Below are 21780 nucleotides of genomic sequence, written 5' to 3' on the forward strand. Positions count from 1 at the left end.
AGAAGAAAGTTATCCTATTTAAGAGGAAAAGCTTTTAAAATACACTTTAAATAGTATATGTAACAGTTCGTGTATTTATTTTAGAAACAACAGCAATCTATTGTTTTGGTTTTTTGGGGGGTTGTTTTGTTTTTTTACTAGCCCTGCCACATAATTTAAAAAATAATTAACATCACCTTGTTACAGTGCTGCCTTTTTGATGTTTCATTAAGAACTGAAGTAAACTGATATGTAAAAGTTTATTTTCAAGATTATTACAGATACCTATTCTACAGCAAGAGTCCAAATCTGATTTGAAACAAATTTACATCACATGAAAATCCAATAAGTCAAACCTGTCTCACTGAAAATGGATGAACAAGAAGTTAAATCACAATTAACTAATACAATTTAATCCTTTTAGTATCATACACTTGGCTCCAGCTGTGACCTTTAGTATATCAGTTACCAATTTCCTAGCTCAGACACCAGATGGGAAGAGAACAATAGTTTTATTATACAAATTCAGTAAAGGAGGAAAGAAAATCTCAGCATGATTAGCTCATTAGTGCTTTGCCAATCAAAACAGTCAACTGATGGGCTCTGAAAGGCTCAGAAGACTTGTAATGAGATCTCCAGGTCAGTTATAGGTTTCCAGTTCAATTCTGAATCAGACCCCTACCAGGCAACAGCCTTTATCCTCCAACAGCTGTTATGGGGCTCGGCGAGCCCTGCGCCACGGGTTGGGAGTTTCCTGAACCAGGATGTGAAAATAGATGCAGGAGTTGCTTTAAGATAGTTAGAAGTTATGATGATTTGCCAATAAGAGATGACACAACAGAACCAAGCTAACGATGTACACCATCTTATCTCAGCTAAAAGAACTGCTGGTTTAAGGGATTTTAAGGATCTCGGCAAACTATCAAAATTGTTTTGGCAAGATGTCAGAGGAAGTGCCAAATATGGATTGCCATAAACTGCTTAATTTTTTTCAATAAGCTGTTTTAGCTTCAATATCCTGTTCTATTTAAAGGTTGAAGTGGCTTTTAGTGCAACATACAGCCAAATAAGGTGCTCTAACCCAAAATAAAGCACTCTAGCTGGTATAATATGGAATTACATGCCAAATCTGATTTCTTTATTGGCAATAAATCTTGCACTCATGGCATATCAAGGCAGAGAAAGTTAAAAGTTCCTTTACAGGATCTGCCATACTAAGAGGCTGTGGGCTTAGAGTGCCAAATGAAACTGTGCGCTTACAATTCTATTCAACCCAAACTAGAAGAATAAAAAGGAGATTTTTGCTCTTAACATCTAAAATTTCCAGCCCTGTGATTCTGGCTCTATTTTCAATCAGACACTGATTTCTGCATATTTTTTACAAGTTACCTATGAACTACAACTCTTTTTCACATTGCACAACTGAATGTGATGGAAGCTTGATTTACAAGTATCTGGCCAGTATTCTAAGATGCTCTACTTCAAATTACTACAAAAATGGAAAGAAAATTATCATAGTCCAAGTTTGGCACACAACCCCCTTTTTTTCCTATTTATAAATCTGTTTAAAACAAATATTAATAGAAATTACAGGTAGACTGTCAAGTCATAATTGCTGAGAACTGGGCATATCAGAAGGCATTTGGCACAGAAAAGAGAAAACATCCTGACCTATACACAACTGCTATTCAAACAGTGAGGGTGCACGAGGGCACACAGGATCCCTAACCACCTCAGCACTCAAAGTCAAGGGGAAAAGAGGAAGATTTGGGGAAAGACACAGATGGTTCAAGAGCTTTTCCTCTGTTCTAGCTTCCCATACTCAAGTTCCTAGAGATCTTCTAAGTGTTCTTCTAAAGATTTCACACCCCTTTGTAATAGCTGAAAAAAGTGGCCCAGAAAAGGTATAACTGAGTATTGCAATCCGTTCTTTAACGGCTACTTATTCACTTAAATCTCAAAAACAGTTCATTATTCAGTATAACTCAAAGATTATGTTTGTTTCACTCTCAAAAATATTTTTAAAAGATTGGATTTTTTTTGTGTCTCTGCCTTACTAGAAAACTCTAAAACACCATTGCTACTTTCCTTTTAAAATTCTGTTTCAGTATTCCAAATAAAGCAGTAATTAAAGAGCAAATGGTATGTGCTGCCACTTCACTGCACAGCTCTTCCCTCACCACTAATTGGATTCATGCCGTAATCCAACATGAAACAAACAGCCTCAGAAGTGGGAAACTGTACACCAAGCAGCCAAACTTTGCATAAACTATACCTATTAGTATGAGTAAAGTTAAGCTTACTTCACAGAATCATGCATCGTCTTACAGATATGCAGAAGAGCATTGAGTATAACGGGATCCTTTGTAGATGCCTGCTGATGCCTATAAAATGTTTTAGAAAAAGCAATGAAAAATTCTGGTCTGTCAAAATGAAAAACAACTAATAGAGTAACACCAATTTAATGTGTAATTCCAATCATCAGCATTGTATGACACTACAGAAGTTTTATATTCATTTTTTAACCAACAGAACTCCAAAGATAACATGGTTAATCGGCATACAATTCCAACAAACACCAGTCAAGAAATATTATCTTAATACACGGAGCTTTACTGCCAAGCCACAGAACCTGACTCCTTAAGGGACACAACACACTAAACGTGGTAAATTGAGGTACCCTAAGAATGTCAAAACAAAGCAATCCTAGAACTAAGAAGAAGTAATATAGTTTCTCATCTACTGATGGACAGACAGGAAGGATAAATGTCACGTTTATGTACAAAGGCACACGTGCAGTGGAGCACCTCTAAGATGATTAAGGGGCTGCAAGCATCTCTCAGTGAGCAAAGGCCAAGAGAGCTGGGACTATTTAGCCTAGAGAAGAGAAGGCTTGGGCGGGCTTAGCAGTGTATATAAATAGCCTGAAGGGAAGGTGAAAAAGAAAAAAATGTTTCAAGGAACCTGTTAATTGAGAAGAAAAGGACTGTTTGACTTTTACAACATTTGAAGATGAAGCCTCATCTTCTAAGTTCGTTTTCAACTGAGGAAATTTTTTTTCTACACAATGGAGCTTGTAACAAGGGACTGTCTCTCTTCCTCCATTATACCATGGTAACAGTTCTGTGCTGTCACATCAGCTGGAATATGAAAGAAATTTCACAAACCAACTAAGGCAACATAAATGTAAAAAAGCTCAGAGAACAACTATTCTGATAATCCACAGCAAGTCAGCATCAATATGATTACTTCAATTTAAGCGTTCTTCGTGAACAGTTAAACAGTCAATCGATAGATTAACAAAATTGACAATTTTTTTTTCCCATAGCCTGGAACACCTTCACAAGCTAAGTGGCCTATATAATGACTCATTTTCCCCAGCAATCTTTCAATACATTCCCCAAATCCTCCAGAGTGCATTTAATCTGAATATTCTCCACTTACTTAATAAAAGATTCCATGATGCACTTGCAAACCTCCACTCTCACATTTTCTTTCTGGAACATATCCAGAAACGGCAAGAATTTCTCCTGAAATTACAAATGCAAAAAAAAGTAAAATTAGGTATTTTACAAACAACACAGTAAAGCAATAAATATTTTGAATAAGTTTTATAATGATAGCTATTTCAGTTAAAATTATTTTAATCTTTTTTGAAGACAGTAAGTCATCTTGAAGAATGAAAGAGTAGAACAAATGGAAAAGCACCGATGGCTGAAAGGTGTGTCAATTCATTGACAGCAGAGATCCAGGATAAAACACAAAACACAGAACTGTTTGAATGAAATGTCGCAAAATTTTTAAAAGCAATCATACGCTTGAAACAGCTTAAGATCATGACAAATTCAGACATCTAAGGGAACAAAAGGCAGGGTATTAAAACCAATGAAAACAAGCCACAGGCCAGCAACCATTTAGCACATATTCAGGGCAACTTATGAAGGCCCGAGACATTCAAATTGTCTTCAAAGACAAGGGTTTTGGTTGTTTCGATACTGAAATACTTAGTTTCTGTATCATCTCAAGGTAGGGTAAGTTTTTCAGAAATATCTGAGCAATTTGTGAACAAGACTTGACTCCAAATCCACAGGATCAATCTTAAATTTCACTCTTCAACTGGTTTCAGTACTTTGACACCCGCTGTCTTTGTTCCTCTTTCTCTACTTCATATATAGTCTCTGACCTCTCTCAGTTTCACTTTGTTTCAATGATAAACTTAAGCCCCATGATACAGCATGTTAAGTATATAACATAACATAGAATTACATGAACACACACGCAAATAATTAGTATTGTATCTTCATTGATTGTCACTTATGCCATAGTAACAAACAGCCTAAGGAAAAAAAGCATAGAAAATTGGAGTTGGAATAACGAATATTTAAGTAGTAATCAGCACAGAGCTTTCAAAACATTTCTGCACTTATCTACTTGAAAAAATGTCTTCTTATTATGTGAGCTTGCAAACAATATAAATATCCAAGTCAGGTAAATTCTTTTGCGAAACAGTGCAAAACAGTTCTTCCTAAAAATTTATTAAAGAGTATCACTTACCACTGAAAAAAGCAGAGAGAAGTCATAGATATAGGTAATCACTTTCTGAATAATTGACTGCAGCTAAAAGAAAAAAAAAGGGGGAAGGAGGGATGATTGTAATACATGTTAAATTAAGACTATCCACACCAGAAATTATTCTTCTCTAGTTATTCATAGAAAACTGGGCTGGAAGACACTTCAGGCATTCATTGATATAATTTCTTTCCCCAAAGCAGGATCAAATATAGCTATGCTGTTCCTAACAGGTGCTTTTCCAACATGCTCTTCAGAACTCGTATGAACAGAGGCTGACGAGCCTGCCCAGGCTTTATTTGTTCTTTCCTTTTTATAGTTCTGCAGATTTTTCTGACTTACAGTCTGCATGTCCTCCAGCCCTCTAGACTAAACCAAACAAACAAAAAACCCCAAACCAGTTTGTTAAATCTTCTTTTGTAGGCACTTTATCTACCCTTTATCTAACCACAAAAACCTTCTTTTAGAACCTCTTTAACTAAGCCATATCTCACCAGTCTCAAAAACTGGACATGATAATTCACTGAAGCCTTAAGAACATCAAGTAGACATTAAGTATGTTATGGTTTAATTCTGTTTAAACAGCCTGCCACGATTGCTAATTTTCTTCAAGAGAATACCACTGTTGACATAGGAGCTAACTATTGCTAATTCTAAATACACAAATCATTCTGGTTTAGCATTTCTCTGGACTGAAAGATTGACGAGCATTGAAAAAAGGATGAACAAATCACAGCACCACACTGTTCCAAAGGCTTCCCAAATTATAGCCAGTGTCTAAAAATAATTATTTTGTGGTAAGAGACATCAGCAATGTTTAAGAATTAATTTCATCTAAGAAAATGCACATCAGACTTTTACAGATTTCACAAAATAAGTTCTTTACCTGTGGGTAAGCATCTTCAAATGCTCGATCAGGAGTCATGTGTTTGATAACATCAGCCAAAACTGTATTGACCTCTCGCTTCTGTATAGCAAAAAATGAGGTTACAAAATACAGTAATGAAATCGGCACATAAATCAAGTCACTGATGACCAGTGGGATAATTTATTTCCATTTGCCAAAGTATCAGCTTTCTACGGAGCTCTAGTTAAGCCAGGAACTTTAGCTATAGCACCAGTAAACCCTTAAACTTGTCCATCTGCCATTAAAATAAAAGGATAAGGAATATGCAGTGCTGGGAAGCTGTCGAGACTCCTTCAGAGCTCTATCTTTTGTCCCTATTCATCTGTCATGAAAGGAAATACACTTTTTCATTCACTACTGAAGTCTTACACACTTACATCGAATAGTCACAGCTTTTCCATTTTTAATAAAACTGCTAATGCAGCCACTTAATTTGTATTGGAAAACCTTCAAAGGAAACAAAGTAATTATCACTTACCGTAAAATGTCTGCATGTATACTCCACCCACACTTCAGCACAGTTGATATAATCCTAGAAATACAGGTGTCTTATGACTACCAATATTTACAGGAGGTTATGAGAAATACACTTACAAAATTACACTTAAAAGAATAATTCCTGAGGTATGATTCATGCAGACCTAAAGATCTAGCACTAACAACAAACCTCAAAAGTTGCTGATGTATCTAAGTAGAGCTCAGAAAAGCAGGGATCATATAAAGATATTACCAGATATCATATTTTTTGGCAACTGTGTCTATCTAGGAAAGGTAAACCATGTCATGCTAAGCATACACTTACCGAACAACTGGCTACAGTTTTGCCCTAAATACAGAATCAGTAGGGAAACAGACCGGAAAATAACTCACCTGTGGGTTCTTCAGCTTTGTTATAACCTTCCAGGCTTCATTTAATATTTGAAGGCGATCATTTTCAGGAGGATCAGCCAATGCCAAGTTTAATCCCAAGGAGCGAAAGAGGAGATGCTGAGAGTTAATGAGAAGTTTTAAATTAAAAGCAGAAGATGCGTGTCTGTCTGACACTGCTCTAGCAGGTACACTGAGGAAAGATTTTTTGGATCAAACCACCTTTTATTTAAACAATGTGCAAGTTTTATAGGCAACTACGAGTATAAAGAACCCTGTCAGACAACAAACAGGAATTGTTACAAATTACATACAAAAAGTTACCTTTGGGAATCCAGACTCATCACACTCTTTAATCATGCCAATGAAGTCCATAGATCTTGCAGCAATAAACTCTGCTCTGAATGCTGACATTACTGAATTCAACAGCAAAGCACTGCAATGAACATAACAAATCAATAAAGCCTAACATCAACTAAAAGTTTGTTGTCCCTTCAGTCACACTAATATGAACTCCTTGGACGAACAACTGTCCAGCACGTATTCTAAATTTTAAAAAGGGAGAAGGAAGAAACACATTGAGCTTGCATTGATGAGGAGTAATAGTGCATAAGCTAAACAAGAAAACTTCAAGCCATCAGTTAAGGAAAAGGTAACCCAGCTTGTAGGATACTCGCTCCACACAAGTTTTTTGAAGCCATCATTTTACCAGAAGTTTGCTAGAAAGATCAAGTAAACCAGTACTAGCTGACATGTTTAGAAACTTACTCGCTCTTTTTAAGCACAGGTCAGAAGTATACTTGGGCATGGTAAATCTCTATTGAAGTTTTTTCTCACAGAATTAAAACATGTTTGTGTTATAAAAGTGAGATTTCTAGCAGCTGCGTTGTTAGGATTAAAATAAATCCAAGCAGTCATTATTATACAATAACTGGCAATGACATATTTAGACATTTATGATTAATCATTCAGAAACTTATTTGTATTACTATCAAGCCAAAGTTACTGATGGAAAAGTGAACTCATTACGTTAGTGTAAAACCCAGTTTAGTGATACTATTATGCAAACCTAAGAAACAAAATCTAGTATCATTCAAAAGGCAATTCCTTTGGGCGAAGGCAGCCATGAGTTAGCAGAGAAGCTGCCTCATGCGCCACTGTGTCCTTCACTAGTCCAAGACAGACAGATTGAATATGGGGCAGTTAACCTTGAGGGAAATTCTATGGAGTGCTTAAAATAGCCCAGCATCCTCTGTGTTTCTGACTGAGCATTAGTAGTCCCATCGCAATTTGACTGGAATTTGCATTTTATCATTAGGCAAGTAGTTCCAGTTCACTAGATACATGCTTTGCAATACAGAGAAGTAGGCTGTCACTTTTCACTTAGATGGCTGCAACACAGTTCATGGAACATACTGAGATTATTTAAAGATTTATATACTGATGTGTCTTGCTTTGTAATATTTTGACAGTCATGAGAATATATAAAAGCACAGAACTCCACTTTAAATGAAAACTACTGTGCTAAACCGGATTACTCAACTCTCAACTTCCCAATAAAAAAGACATGCCCCAAAAATGTTTCTTTAACCCCCCCCCCCCCCCATTATACTCATTTATTCCTTCCTTCAAAGAGCAAACAGGCACGAAGAGGAGGCACCTAGCCCATCTTTACAATGAGAAATGCTAAAAGGTGATTTAGAAATAAGTTTCACAAAACAAATCAACACTTATACAAAATAATCAATAGAGCAGAGTACGTGGATTATTTTTACCCACATTATCCACTCTGATACAGTAGTATCTTCACATCGTATTTTTTAAAATTGCACTTTCCCCACACTTCTTAGCTCAGTCACGTAATGCTAATGCTGGCATTCCTCATCTAAGGGATTAACATTATTTTAGTTCCTCAGCCACTGCAGTATTGGACTGTGCAAAGCACATTATTAAAAAACAGGCAGCTGAAAACTTTCACAGAACTCAGCCTACCCACCCAATAAAATGAACTGAGATTAGCTCATCAGCAGGCCAAATTGCATTCACACAGCTCAGAAAGTACATCCAAAACTTTCAGACCATCTTCCTGAACTACTAACTGAAGGTGATTAACCTGCACACAGACTTCTAGGAGACATTTGGGATACTCATTTTAATATTGAAAAAATCAGTTGCCTAAATATTACCATCTTCCAAAGGTGTCAGCTGCTTTACAACTTCCCTTGTGAATGCATGTATGGGCTGACTGTAGTCAGTGGAGGATAGAGGGAAGGAAGGGAAGGAAGACAGAGAAAAATGAAGCACAACCAGGGATCAGAGACATGGCTGATGCAGAACACATTACGTGTCCTAAACTTTGACTTAGGAGCCAAAATGCAGCAACCAAGCTAATTAATTTAACTTTTGCTCTACAAGTAATCTACCATATTTTAGAATTCATCTCTGGAAAATAGATGTTCATAATCATGACTTAGTAAGCTACTGGGAGAACAAAAGCTATACTATGCATCCAAAAGTGTTTTCAAAGGGGAGAGAGAGAATGTTATTACAGGGACTCATGGGTACTCATTATGGACTTGCATCTTCTACATTGTGCAATACTTACTTGTTCCCCAATTTTTTACATCTCTCCATCATCTCAGTAAGCAGAGCCTGGAAGAATTATGTACAAAAATTAGAGCATAGAGACTCTGCAAATAAATTCAGCTTTAATTACTGTAGTGAAGTCTACTAAAAGCTGTTTTAATTACCTACCCAGTACATTCCAATAATCCTGTCTTATCCTGTATTTACAACACAAGAAAACAACGGTGTAGTACAACATAAAAGACACTTGCCGTCACTGTGTACAGTGACATTTTAATCAAAAACACCATTTTACGAAAGTCAAATGTGCAATCCTTCAGCCACGCCATTTCTCAAAATAATTACTGTTCGCCACCAAGGTCAATTACCTCTGGCAGCAGAGGTGAAGATTACCAACTCTGCCACAGAATGCAAACCAGACTGACTGAGATTAAAACAGGCTGTTGACTATGTTAAGCAATAACAAAGCTACAGTTTACTCAAATCATTTTTCTATCTGTATGACAGAAGAAACTAATGAATTCAGGAAATAAAGATTAAACTAGCTAAAGGACTACACGAAACAAACAGGAATCCTGCCTATGAATTTAAAGTGGTCTAATTTGAGCTTTGTGGAAACGAATGTTCTTCCTGTATAGGAGACAGAAACAAGCAGTTGCATCTAGGCTCTTTATACTTGCTTTCGCGCTCATGTAAGCACTGACTCAGGGGTTTTTTAATAGGCAAAATTAACTCTTCACCCAACACTTCCTTTAGTATCAAGCATTACCACGCTTACTTACCTCAGGAGCACGGTATGCAATACACTGTAAAATCCAGTCTATAGCAGGAGAATAGAGAGTCAAATACAAAGGAATCTCCACACATTGTACTACCAGCTGATTCTGAACCGTATCCCCATGAATCTGTTGAAATAAAAGACAAAAACATGTTGCTGTGAAAAGGTATTTAACAGGAGCTGTGATAAACTGGACAAAGTTTGTGTATGAATAGAAACGACAACAGAAAAGATCACAAAGATACACAAATATTCTGAAGTATTCCTTGCATGCTGGGGAAAAACTATCATGCTCATAGCATATCTTATTAAAGTATGGGAACGTGCAGAATAGAGCAGTTTTCAACTTATCAGAATATATGCAAAATTTCCCATACTATATCTGGGTATAGGAACATCCCTAAATCTAGATTTAAGAACTTCAAAAGATTTTTTAAAAGTATGTGGCAGTTTGGTTAAGGAGTGTATTTATGTAACTTTGTGAATAAAAACCCTGTTTGCTTACTTGTTTAAACGTTAGAAGAAAGTCAAAGAAATTTTTGTTAAGGCTTTCTTTGAGTTGGGGTGCCACTTCCATACCAACCTGCGTTAAAAGAAAGACAAAGATTTTATCTGTGTCTATGACCTACAATTCTCCCTCAAGCATAAGACAAAAATGCATTTTCCAGAGAAGTACAGCTAGTCACACACATCAAATCAACAAACAGTACTGAATCACATGCTTTCGACTGATTATTTCCTTGTTATATAGTCACGTCCACTAACAACTACCCTGAGGCAGTTATAAATGTGTTTGAACATGGTTCTCCTAACATCAGCTCCAAGTATCTGTAAGCAGTGAGGAAATCAATGTTTACCCCAGTGCTGGCACTGCAATAGCCTATATTCGTTGTACACAGACAGGCTACAAGCGAAGAACATTTTAAAAGTTAGTAAAAGTTCAGAAATTGCTTAAAATCATGTGTATTTATTCCACGGACAGAATGGACCGATGATACCAAAGGAAAATTTTAATAGATAGATAGATACAGATAAAATATTAATAAATAATACATGGTGATGCACAAACACAAGGCCTACGTAGTAAAGCTGGAACGGCCAAGGAAACTAATCAATACAGGACTGTTTTCAATAACACAGATTAAAAAATATAAAAACCTAAAAATGTGGCATATTACTACAGAAAAGAGAAAGATGCAGAAGTGAATGAGAAGCTAGTAACAGATCGAGCTTAAGTCACACACAAACAAATCCATCTCAATAGCTTAAGGTTCTCCATTTTGGGGAGTTCCTGGGATCCCTGAGCATATGCAATTCTAGCTGACTTCATCACAAAGCAGAGGTACCTTGCAGAGACCCAAGCCAGTCATCTATCACTTTCCTTTATATATATATATTGATTCTTTTCAAACCATGGGGCTAATGAGAAATGCATCACCTTGCTGTGTAAAGATCACAGAATCACAGAACGGTCAGGGTTGGAAGGGACCTCTGGAGATCATCTAGCCCAACCCCCCTGCCAGAGCAGGGTCACCTACAACAGATTGCACAGGACAGCGTCCAGGCGGGTTTTGAATGTCTCCAGAGTGGGAGACTCCACGACCTCTCTGGGCAGCCTGTGCCACTGCTCCACTACCCTCAAAGTAAAGAAGTTCCTCCTTATGTTAAGATGGAACTTCCTATGTTCAAGTTTCTGCCCGTTACCTCTTGTCCTATCACTGGGCACCACTGAAAAAAGACTGCTCCCATCCCCCTGGCACCCTCCCTTTCAGTATTTGTAAGCATTAATAAGATCCCCCCTCAATCTTCTTTTCTCTAGACTAAAGAGACCCAAGTCCCTCAGCCTTCTTCTGAGCAGTGCCTGCTTCTTTGGTTACATGCAAGTGTTTATTCCCACATTTTACTACACTGTGGCTTTAGACATCATTTATATCAATACTACAGGTTTTCTATTCAAGAATTTTTATTTTTTAAAAATCTGTTTTCATTATCTTCATTGTAAAAATATTAATATTATTTCAGTAGCTGGAATACAGAAGATTAAATGCCTTCCATTCCAATAAGCTTTCTTATTTTAAACAGAAGTCAGGATTTTAACAGCTAGTATTTATTCCAAGAAAATTTTCACTATTTCATATGATCATCTTTGTGGACAAAAAGGAGCATGCTAAGCTCTTCCTTCCTACATAAGTGCAGTTACTATTACTAGATTATTAGCCCTACCTGCGCCACCGTTATGCATCTCCTTTAGCTGTATCAGGAGCAGTAAAAGGTGGATTGTGCATACAAACTGTGTCATAAAAACCTGTCAGAAACCTTGCACTGTGTAGCAGGACTGATTAGGCTATGAAGAAAATGAAGGCATTATTGTATAAGACTGAAATAAACTAAGCATCTCACCTATCAGAGTAAACCAGAGGTCAGCAATTACTTGCAGACACAGGAACTCATATGGACACACCTGAACAGTATACCAAAAGCATACTGGACAGTGTATTCAAACAACAGATATATGAAAACTGAACAAACTCATTGCATTTCATAATGGCAGCTGATTTCATGCACGCGTTGCTAATTAGCAATCCTATCATTTTCCAATTATAGTCGAGCTCTTTGCCTCTACTTCAAAAATGTATTTCACAAATATTTTTCCACTATTGATGACTTTTTGAATCATTTTAGGGTCTCTTCTCTTGTAAGTTTATCTTGGCTGAGCTGTTAAGGTAACTGCAGGAGTACTTATGGATAAGAACACAGCCACGCTGCGCAGTCAGACAAAAATCCACTGTCTGAACACTTGATAAAGTGGCTGCTATGCCTGCCACCATATACTCCAACAGTAGGAGGAGGGAGATAAACTTTGGGGAAGTGCATATATTAACTATGAAAAGTAGCACCGAGTAATCAGACAACAGCACGCAGTCTCAAAGTTCAAACTCTCCTTCCACTTAGCTCCCTAACATTTTACCCTACATGAAGATGAAAAACTGGCATAAGCAGCACATAGGATTATTTTTACTGATTATAAAACACTTAAAGAAAGATTCCCCATTACTAAAACAAAAGAGAATTTTTGCTTTTTTGTTTGTTAGAAGAAAGAGAGGCTGCTGACTATGTCAGATAAAAACAGTAGTTAAAAGAAATTTTAATTTAGTGGCAGAGCTAGCTGCAGTAAATCCTTGATACAGATTGGAAGTGTTAAATAATAGCCTACCCTGCAAAGGTATGCTCTTGCATACACTGCAACCAGTGGATCTCCAATTCCTCTAATCATAGATGTTAACCGTGGGAGACATTCCGAAATCCCCCTGTTAAGATTTTTCAGAAATGAAAATGAGATTTAACAACCAATAACAGAATTATATCACCTACTTCAGTAGCTGCCTTGTAGATGGACAATTAAGTGTGAGTTATAGAAACACCTACCAAAGATGAAGCGTATTAGCACAAAATGTTATTTCAGAAGTAAAATTTTATGTGTATAGTAACACATATCCTATATTCAAATTGCAGTGTTTGCCATTAGGAGTAGTGCAGACAGCCAGGTTGGATGCGTGGCTTGTAAAAGACAAGCACAACTAAAACACTCCTCCTCTAGTTTGGAGGAACAGCAGAGCTCTAGAAGGGCTGTAATTCAATGTGCAGAAAGCATCCGCTTAAAGCAGAACTGGCAGAACTCCTTGTATGTCTCATTTTCCCACAGGTCCTTTTTGACAGAGTTGTACTAGTGCCTGGAGATGAGGCCCATCAATTCCAGTAAAAGAACTGCTTTTTAAGGATAATGAAGTTGTCACTATAGTAGCAATTTGGCTTACAACACTCACTTCAAAATAGAACTGAAAAAGAACCATTACACGTGAAGGAACATTTTCAGCTCAGCAACTGACACTGTTTGGCAACAAATAAAGCTTATACCAAGATTTTCAATAGAGAATGGTTTATTGCTCCTAAACTGTTTCTGCAAGTCTGTCTCTAGCAATACGACACATCAGTATTTTCCTTTCAGTCTTCTACCCCGTCTTTTTGCCATACTTCTCATCTCAACAATCCTGCTTCCCCCTCTACCACCTGAAGCCACTGGTCTTTAATTTGCGAACTCCTGATGCCACAATTATACATATATTCCAAAGCACTATTGCATTTCGAATGGTACCACAGTTCACCTTGAATTTATTCCATGGCGTTCGCACCAAAACTCCAAAACTCCTCAGTACTGCTTTTCCTCAGACCTATTAAGAGTCTATCCACCATTAATCATGAAACTTGCGTGCTTAACTCCTTAAATTAGTTTATAAGCCTGTCCACTCACTTCTTTCCCACACTTAACATTTACTCTTACGTTTTGGATAGGAACTTATTGCACTTCAGTATTGCTGCTTCCACGTAACTAAAATGAAGCCAAGTTAAGGAACAAAATTAAGATGCATGGCATTTAAAACCACAAAACCAAACTTAAACACCACATACATATGGAACAAACTTTTTCAAGGCCTTCTATAGTTAATCTCACTACACTTTGTTGATTTTAACTATTTATCTACAAGATTGTTACTGTTTCCCAAGCTTTCACACATCAACTCTACTTCATCCCTCCCATGCTGCTTGTAGCCAGTAATTCAGCATTCAGTTTACTATGAAACATGACTCAAAATTAGATTTACAACATACAGCCTGAAACAAACAAAACAAACTCAGTATAAACATCAGATTGCTGTGCATTTTATTGAAACAAACATGTTCATTTTTGGAAAAGTCTGTGAAAAACCTGCAGACACACTCCGAGAGTCTCTGTTGACAAGGATACAATCTGGGAATGAGTTCTCTGATTGAGGCAATCTTGAAAAACCAGTTTAAGCAAGTTTCTTTAGCAGTATCGTTAACACTCTCTGGAGAAAAATTATCTGGGGGAAAAAAAAACAACCCAGAAACAGTTACACTCTTTCTGGAAACAAGTTACTTTTCATTCTAGGTTTAAAATTGCATCCTCTTTCCTTTCAACAAGAAATTAGGCACATCATAATAAACAGGCATTATGTTTAATTCTCAGCTCTCTTGCAGCAGTAGGAGCTGAGTACACAGAGAGCAAGAAGAGGAAACTAGAGCTTCCGTCCTGCATTAAGTAACATTTCAGAAGCTAAAGCCAAGCACTCAAACCTAATCTCAGATCTGCTACTTGGAAATCTAACCTCTGCCTACCCCCAAAAGCAGAAATTGTAGAAAAAAAAATAAATATAGGGAATCCATCACAAATACATGTATATAAATCTATAAAAAATGCATACATATGAGATTTAAGCACTCAAATTCTTTACTTTAAAAGGCTAATATAATTTTTAAAAAATATTATTTAAATTATATTGCAAGTAGTGGGGAATATTAAACACTGACAGAACATTTGTTTTTGCATGCTAAGCATCTAACACTGCAGCGCACTTCTTTCCTCATGAGCTCTGCGACCATTTGTGTCAGCTGCCAGCAGGAAAAAGCTGCCACCTCGGGGTGGAACAGATGGGTTATGGTGACAGTGCTCCAGTCAGGCGGGCATGCAGTTGCATGGCTAACTGTCCCCTCTTTCTCCAGACTGCCTGGAACAGAAGACAAAACCAGGCTTCTTGGGATCTACCCAGGTCTGAGGAAAGATGGTTGGGAAGGACGAGTCCCTCTTCTCTCAGCCATAAAGGCACACAAGCAGCTTCTGCTGTGAGTGTCTGCTTATAAACTCCTTGTGAGACAGTTTAGAATATCAGTGCTCTCCCATCCCTGCCTCTACAAGGCGAGAAGCTCCTGTTCCACAAGAGTTTCCCACTTGCAGCACTAGAGAAGCCACACGCTAGATGCTGACTGAGCACAGGAAGATGTTCTTTCTCACCCAGGACCACAGGGTTCTCGTCCAAGTTTGTTTTGCTTGGTTCCCATGGACGAGCATGGAGGTTGGGCCTGAAATCCCTGGGGGTTCACGCTGCCACGCACAGCAAGCACAGCACAGATTTTCCTTCTCCCTCCCGCTTTTACAGCTGACTGGGAAGTACCCACCAGTAATGCCCCCAGCAGCTCTACAGCTGCAGCATGAGCTCAGCCCTCCAGAACTGGGGGAACTGTGACCAGCAATCGTGACACGCTACGGGAACTGTCTGCCTTCATTAACGTTTACAAGAACAGTTTACCAGAACTGCAAAAAACAAATTTATTTTAAGTATTTTCTGTAAGCTTATTTCAAATTTAAATATTTGCTGGTTTGGGGCTTCTGGTTCAAATCCAATGGATTCAACTGTAACCTAATGCTACTGTTGCATTGCCAACTACAGAGTAAGAATGTTTCATATTTCAAGGACATGCACTTAATACACTCCAAATTGCACGGAAAAGCCTATATTTCAATGGAATGTTTCGGTGCCTTCCTAAAGAAGTACTTCCATTTGTACCGTAAATGTCAAATTAAACTTGTTACAGTGTTAAAACTTCAACTGAAAAAATGAAGTGCCCAAGTTAGAAAGATCATATTGACAGCCTGCTCCTTCTTCCAAAATTCTTCCCTAATTAAAGCAAAACTATGAACGGTTTCCAATGCAGCAACAAAAACATCTATTTACCAAACACTGAGACTCTCAGCTTTGTTTGCATATTCTGCACAGTTAAAATGTAAACTTGCATAAATACTGTGAATGGTGAAAGCCATAAGCAATGGATTTTACTCTGTTAAAAACTAAAAACTACTAGATTCAAATCAGAACTTTTTTCATGGGAAATAAAGCAGCACGGGTCCTATTTAACCTTTCTCAAATTAGTTCAGATATGATTTCTCCCAGGAGCACACGAGAAACAAACACAAAGTTACCTGGCAAAGAGACACGATTGTCCACGCACATTGATAGAATTCTTTCATACACTAGTTTCCCTGTTAAAAAAAACAACAACAAAACACAACACATTCATAATGAACTGTAAAACACAGAATGTTGATACAAAGGTTCCCTCTCACATAGGTTGAAATCAGCTGAAGAAAACATCCTATAACACTAACATCATGCTGCCCTCTAGTGAGGCTGAAATTAGCACTTCGCACACTATAGAAAATTTCTCTGGCTCCCTTCAGTGCAGAGGTAGCACACAGGTCAGATTTCTCCCAGGCCAGGAAAGGACAGCTGGTGTCCTGGCTTTGCTGAGTTTGGATATTATGTTATCTTCAGCAACTTTCAGTAAGTAGGAAAGAGCACAAAGAGGAAGCAAGACCTGAAAGAACAATTGGACCTATGTCATAGCATATCCTGCTAAACATCAAAATACCCTTCAACTTTGAATGCTGTCGTAAATCTTTTCCATAACATGGAAGAAAACCAAGAGAATCACATGAAGTGGACAACTATTTAACTTAAAGGATCATTTACAAACGATAAAAATAAATTTAAAAATTTAGCAACTACATTCTGATCACTGCATAGTCCCTATTCAGCTAAAGAAAACTTTCTGACTTCTGTTCTTCAAATATAAATAGAATGAAATATTGAGTAAAGAGGTTGCCAAAACCAAAGTATTTTCATAACAACAGTGTCTTTTAAATTTCAAAATGCAGAGATCATTATTTTTCCCAAGGTTTTCTTCTAGATATTCACTAATACATAAAGCACATTACTACAAAATGAGATATTTTTACTTTAAAGACTTCACTCATAAGAGTTTTTGAAAAAAAAATACCATGTTTATACCACTGGTGTCCAAATGTTTATGTTGGAAATATTCTGTGTTAAAACTGAGAGTCATTTCAGCATTTTTTCGATAACTTGAATGTTTTTTAACATTACAAAAAATTAATTTCATCTTATTAACAATTGTGTAATAAATTTGGCACATTAGATACTTACCAAAAGTATCAAGGATATCTGTAATTAGAACAAATTTACTTGGATAAAACTGGATTACTGCTGTGTCTGAAAGAAGCTTAGAACACTAGAAGGGGGAAAAAAAAACAGAAACATTTTTAGAGGACAATGCAAGTTTGTGTTTTTACTCCAGACAAGCTGGAACAGATTAATATCTACAGATGCAAAGAACCAACATGAACTATCCAGCAAAAAGTAGAAGAACCTTTTACGTACATCATGGTAGCCTCTGTATTTTTCAGGCTACTTTTCACGTCCAGCAGAGCTAGTCACAGATCTATTTTTCCTTTATACAAGGTAATCTACAATGCAGAATTTCAGCTGACCATGCAGATCTGTGCATTTGTTCAGACAAGACAAATTGTCTCCCAGAAGAAGCACAGAAAGGCACTTCTTTTCTAAAATAACTTTTTTAAGGACATTTTTCAGTTTCTTACCATCTCTGTAAGCATCCATGTCAAACAGAAAATTTGATCTAGACTAAATTAACAAACAATTTTAACAGTTTAGCTAACGAGCTTTTCAACACATCTTCGTGGCTCACTTAACTAGTTCAAACATTTTGGAAACAGGCCGGCTCATCCCCAGTCAGCTCCAGGGAGGAATCTATAATCGGTTGCCACCCACAGGCACCAAACATTTGGTGGTATATGGACTATAATGATGCCTAGTGCAGAGTCACATTTGAAAACATATTAGCCAACTTAGTTCTAGTATCGTTGAATGTTAAGTCCAAGTAGGAACATGTCCATTTATGATACGAATTCAAAAAACACACTAAGAAATTATGGTCTTTTTTAAATATTCAGTTAAGTTATATTTTGTTTTCCATGATGGTGCAAGAACTGCAGACTAAACTCAAGTTAAAAACTTTGCCAGAAGTTCATTCACAAAAAATCAACTTCCCCCTGAAGAAAACAGGCAGATGACTGACTAGGGAGAGTAATCCATCTCCTCCCTACTTGAGCCAAATGTGGCCTTTGAACACGAGTCTTCTCTGGCCTCTAAGACTGACAAGTACAGCATTTTCTGAGATCCCTGTCCTTTCTCTCTCCTTCATCAGGAGACAGTTCTTCAATCTCAATGGAATAAATAAAGTTCAAGTTTTCATTACATTCCCAAATTCCAGAAAGCAATCCAATACCCCACAGGACTGGTTTACTTAAACAAGAAAATCCTAACATTTGAACATGCTTAAATGAGGGGCACACTTAAGTCTTTTTGCTTTATTCATCAGGGAGGAACTTAAGAGTGCACCCAAAATACAGGCAAGAGCATTCACGTCTTACAACTGAAGCAGAATCCTCCCTGCTGCATGGTAAGTCAGTCACCTTCAAAGAATGGTAATTCAGTAGCTGTTTAGGACCTACACATACCATGAACACTTAATTACCACTTTTCTTAGAGCTCACATACATAATCAACTTACTTCAGCTTATGCTAAGCAGCTCAGCTTATTCCATCTTGACAAGTAAAGTATCTTGTAAAAAGGCACTTGAGGAACTCACATGCTATAAATTCAGACCCTGCCTTAACAACCAGAACTCTTCCTGCACTTCAAGCTCTGTAAAACTCTTGCACAGAGAATAACAGCTTCATTCCCAATGTCCAAATGAAAGATCTTGTGTAATTTCATCATTAGTTCTGAAATAAAGATAATTCTAGCATTCAAATGAAAATTTCTTTTTCAAGCCCAGTATACATTTCTGAAAACAACAACCAAAAAAAAAGGCCAAACTTACTCCTCGTATTGCATACTAATCAGTATGTGATGATAATAATGATAGACTATATATATAATCACAGGCTGATGTCAAGAAAACTGCTTAGCTCCCTTAGGGGATACAACACTCTTAAAATTATGTTATTTACTAGGAAATATCACAACAATGGAAGTTCAGTCAGGTTTCTACCCTACCCTGCTTTGTAAATATAGAATTATTACTAATTACTTGTAATCTCCTTTACGATTTTTTTTTTATTCATGTTAATTTCCCAAACACCCGTTTCATTCTTACCCAGACCTTCAATTACTTATGAGCACCTGCAGCACCAAGTTCAAGTGCAAAGTGAACAACACACTGACAACAGTTTAAGAGATAAACATATGCAATTTTGAAATCACTTTCCTAGAAGCACTGAATCCCATCTTAGAAACTACCTTATTTCAAAATCATTTGTGAAACCATTTGTAAAAGAACATACGAAAGTATAAATGCATATATTATCAGTGCATGTCACTGTATATATATACATCTTAATGCACTGTAAATACAGTATGTTCATGTCCCTTTTCTTCTCATCAAGAGATTTGTAATATTGTATTCTCTTTCACTGAAGTATTCACACTTCACAATGCTATATATGGAATTTTTTTTAAAGAATAATAGTGCTGATTTCATAGTATTACAATAGAACATTTGTCACCTGAGGTCACAAAATTTTTTTACCTCAGTTCATTTATGTTTCGTTGCCTTTATTGTCTTTACCACAATTTAAGCTAAAATTACTGCAAACAGTTTTCACAAGAGTATACAGCATGACAAAAAAAAAATCCTGACTTTATATAACCCCACTTGATGACTATTAGCATTACATCAGTTTTACAGCTTTTAAGGCTGTCATTATCTCATCTGTCCTCTGATGCACTTTGCCTGTGGCCTTTTTTAAAGGCCAAGCCAAACAAAAGAGCATTTAATTGTCCTATTTCCCCCTGTCCCCCTCAAAGCCCATCACCCCAAATGAGTCAGATGAAGACTGTGGACAGGTTTAAAAAACAAACAAACAAACAAAACCCCACACAACAAAACCCCCCAAAAATATACACACACTTAAAAAATCTGGAGTTGTTTTCTGTAGCTTGGTACAGTCCTAAATCAGATTATTCAATCGCCTTAGTAAGTTTGGATGGGGAAAACACAGACATTCAAAAAGCCATTCTGGTATTATCTAGGGTGGGGAACAAGGGGCTAGAACAGGAAGAGGAGAGGAAAGGAAATTACATGCACTAGAAAGAGTTTATATCACTACGTGTTATTTAGTCTAATTATCCTTAAACAGGAAAAATTTTCACATATGTCATTTGGCCACTCTCTTTAATGAGAATTCCATCCCATGTACCCTACTCAAAATCTATACATAACAATGAAGTTGCAAATCCAACTGTTGTCAGAAGTCATATACCTCAAAGAAATGGATTTCAGTGAAGAACAGAACAACAGAAAAGTAACAGAAACCCTTCTTTCCCCAAGAAAGAAATCGGACAAGCCCCACCACCAAACCCACCAGTTCTGTACAGAACAAAAATATAAAACTGACCTGGATGACTATTTTCAGAGCTTTTACTTTCTGATCAGAGGACCAAGCATCCTTTAAAGACTGGTTCAGTTCTTCAATTCGGTTCATGTAATCTTGCTGAGTCAAATTCAACAGCTCTTTCTGTGATCCCTGGCAAGAAAACACAAGCCTACTTAATAAGAGAGGGAGGGAAGGAAGGAAAGAGACTGCCATTATTACAGAGTCAACTCAGCAGGGGGGTGAACCCACAAAACTTACTGCAGAATTCCTTGATTTTCCCTTCTTACCTTCGCAGCATTGATATTGCAGGTGTTTGGCACAGGAGTGCATCACAACTGCCTTGGTTTTCAAGAGACGTACATGCTGGTACCCAAAGAAAGTTGCCTGAGAGGTCAGAAGTGCCGGACTATTTCAGTGGTATTCTACTCACAGTCTAATTAGTGAACTAGCACTACACACAAGCATACTAGCACCTATGGAGAAGTGGCATCAGAGAGAAATGAAACCTTTTGCCAGCAATATACGAGCAAATTTCTCTACAGCAAGAAAAATCTGGCTGTGTTCACCTTCAGTAAGAAAATAAAACTATTTTCATTTCATGCTTAGTACCAGAGTATGCTTGTGATGTTTTCCCAAAGATCTTACAGACCTTATAAAAAGAGCACACATCCACAATAAACTAGCAAAACACTGGAAGCAGAAAAAATTGTTTAAATTTTAGAACCAAACTGACACAGGAACAAAGTGACCAAAAATGCATTTAGAAAAATCAGAAGTTGGTTCTGGAACAGTCTTCAATAGAAGTATAAGTTACATTAAAAACTACCTTCAGGATTAGTTTTGATGAGTTTACAGAACAGATTTCATAACATCTGAGAGTCCAGAAAAAAAGCCAGTAAAAACAATCACAGAAGAAAAGA

The 21780-nt window shown here is 37.1% G+C and overlaps 1 protein-coding gene across 1 annotated transcript in view; it reads right to left on the bottom strand.

The window, feature by feature from the left end:
- Nucleotides 1–21780, bottom strand: part of LOC104287831 (chromosome unknown open reading frame, human C16orf62) — a 56935-nt gene that overhangs the window by 27027 nt on the left and 8128 nt on the right. Inside the window, exons 7-22 of the mRNA XM_009886564.1 lie at nt 20882–21010; nt 17546–17630; nt 16522–16581; nt 14491–14587; nt 14026–14073; nt 12901–12994; nt 10192–10269; nt 9691–9813; nt 8928–8974; nt 6647–6758; nt 6326–6442; nt 5934–5987; nt 5435–5515; nt 4534–4596; nt 3424–3509; nt 2283–2363 (exon numbers count right to left, since the gene is read on the bottom strand). Coding sequence (XP_009884866.1) covers nt 2283–2363; nt 3424–3509; nt 4534–4596; nt 5435–5515; nt 5934–5987; nt 6326–6442; nt 6647–6758; nt 8928–8974; nt 9691–9813; nt 10192–10269; nt 12901–12994; nt 14026–14073; nt 14491–14587; nt 16522–16581; nt 17546–17630; nt 20882–21010 — 1355 coding nt within the window. The remainder of the gene's footprint in view (nt 1–2282; nt 2364–3423; nt 3510–4533; nt 4597–5434; nt 5516–5933; nt 5988–6325; nt 6443–6646; nt 6759–8927; nt 8975–9690; nt 9814–10191; nt 10270–12900; nt 12995–14025; nt 14074–14490; nt 14588–16521; nt 16582–17545; nt 17631–20881; nt 21011–21780) is intronic.

Source organism: Charadrius vociferus, unplaced genomic scaffold (assembly GCF_000708025.1).
Source record: "Charadrius vociferus isolate BGI_N301 unplaced genomic scaffold, ASM70802v2 scaffold46, whole genome shotgun sequence".
NCBI lineage: Eukaryota > Metazoa > Chordata > Aves > Charadriiformes > Charadriidae > Charadrius > Charadrius vociferus.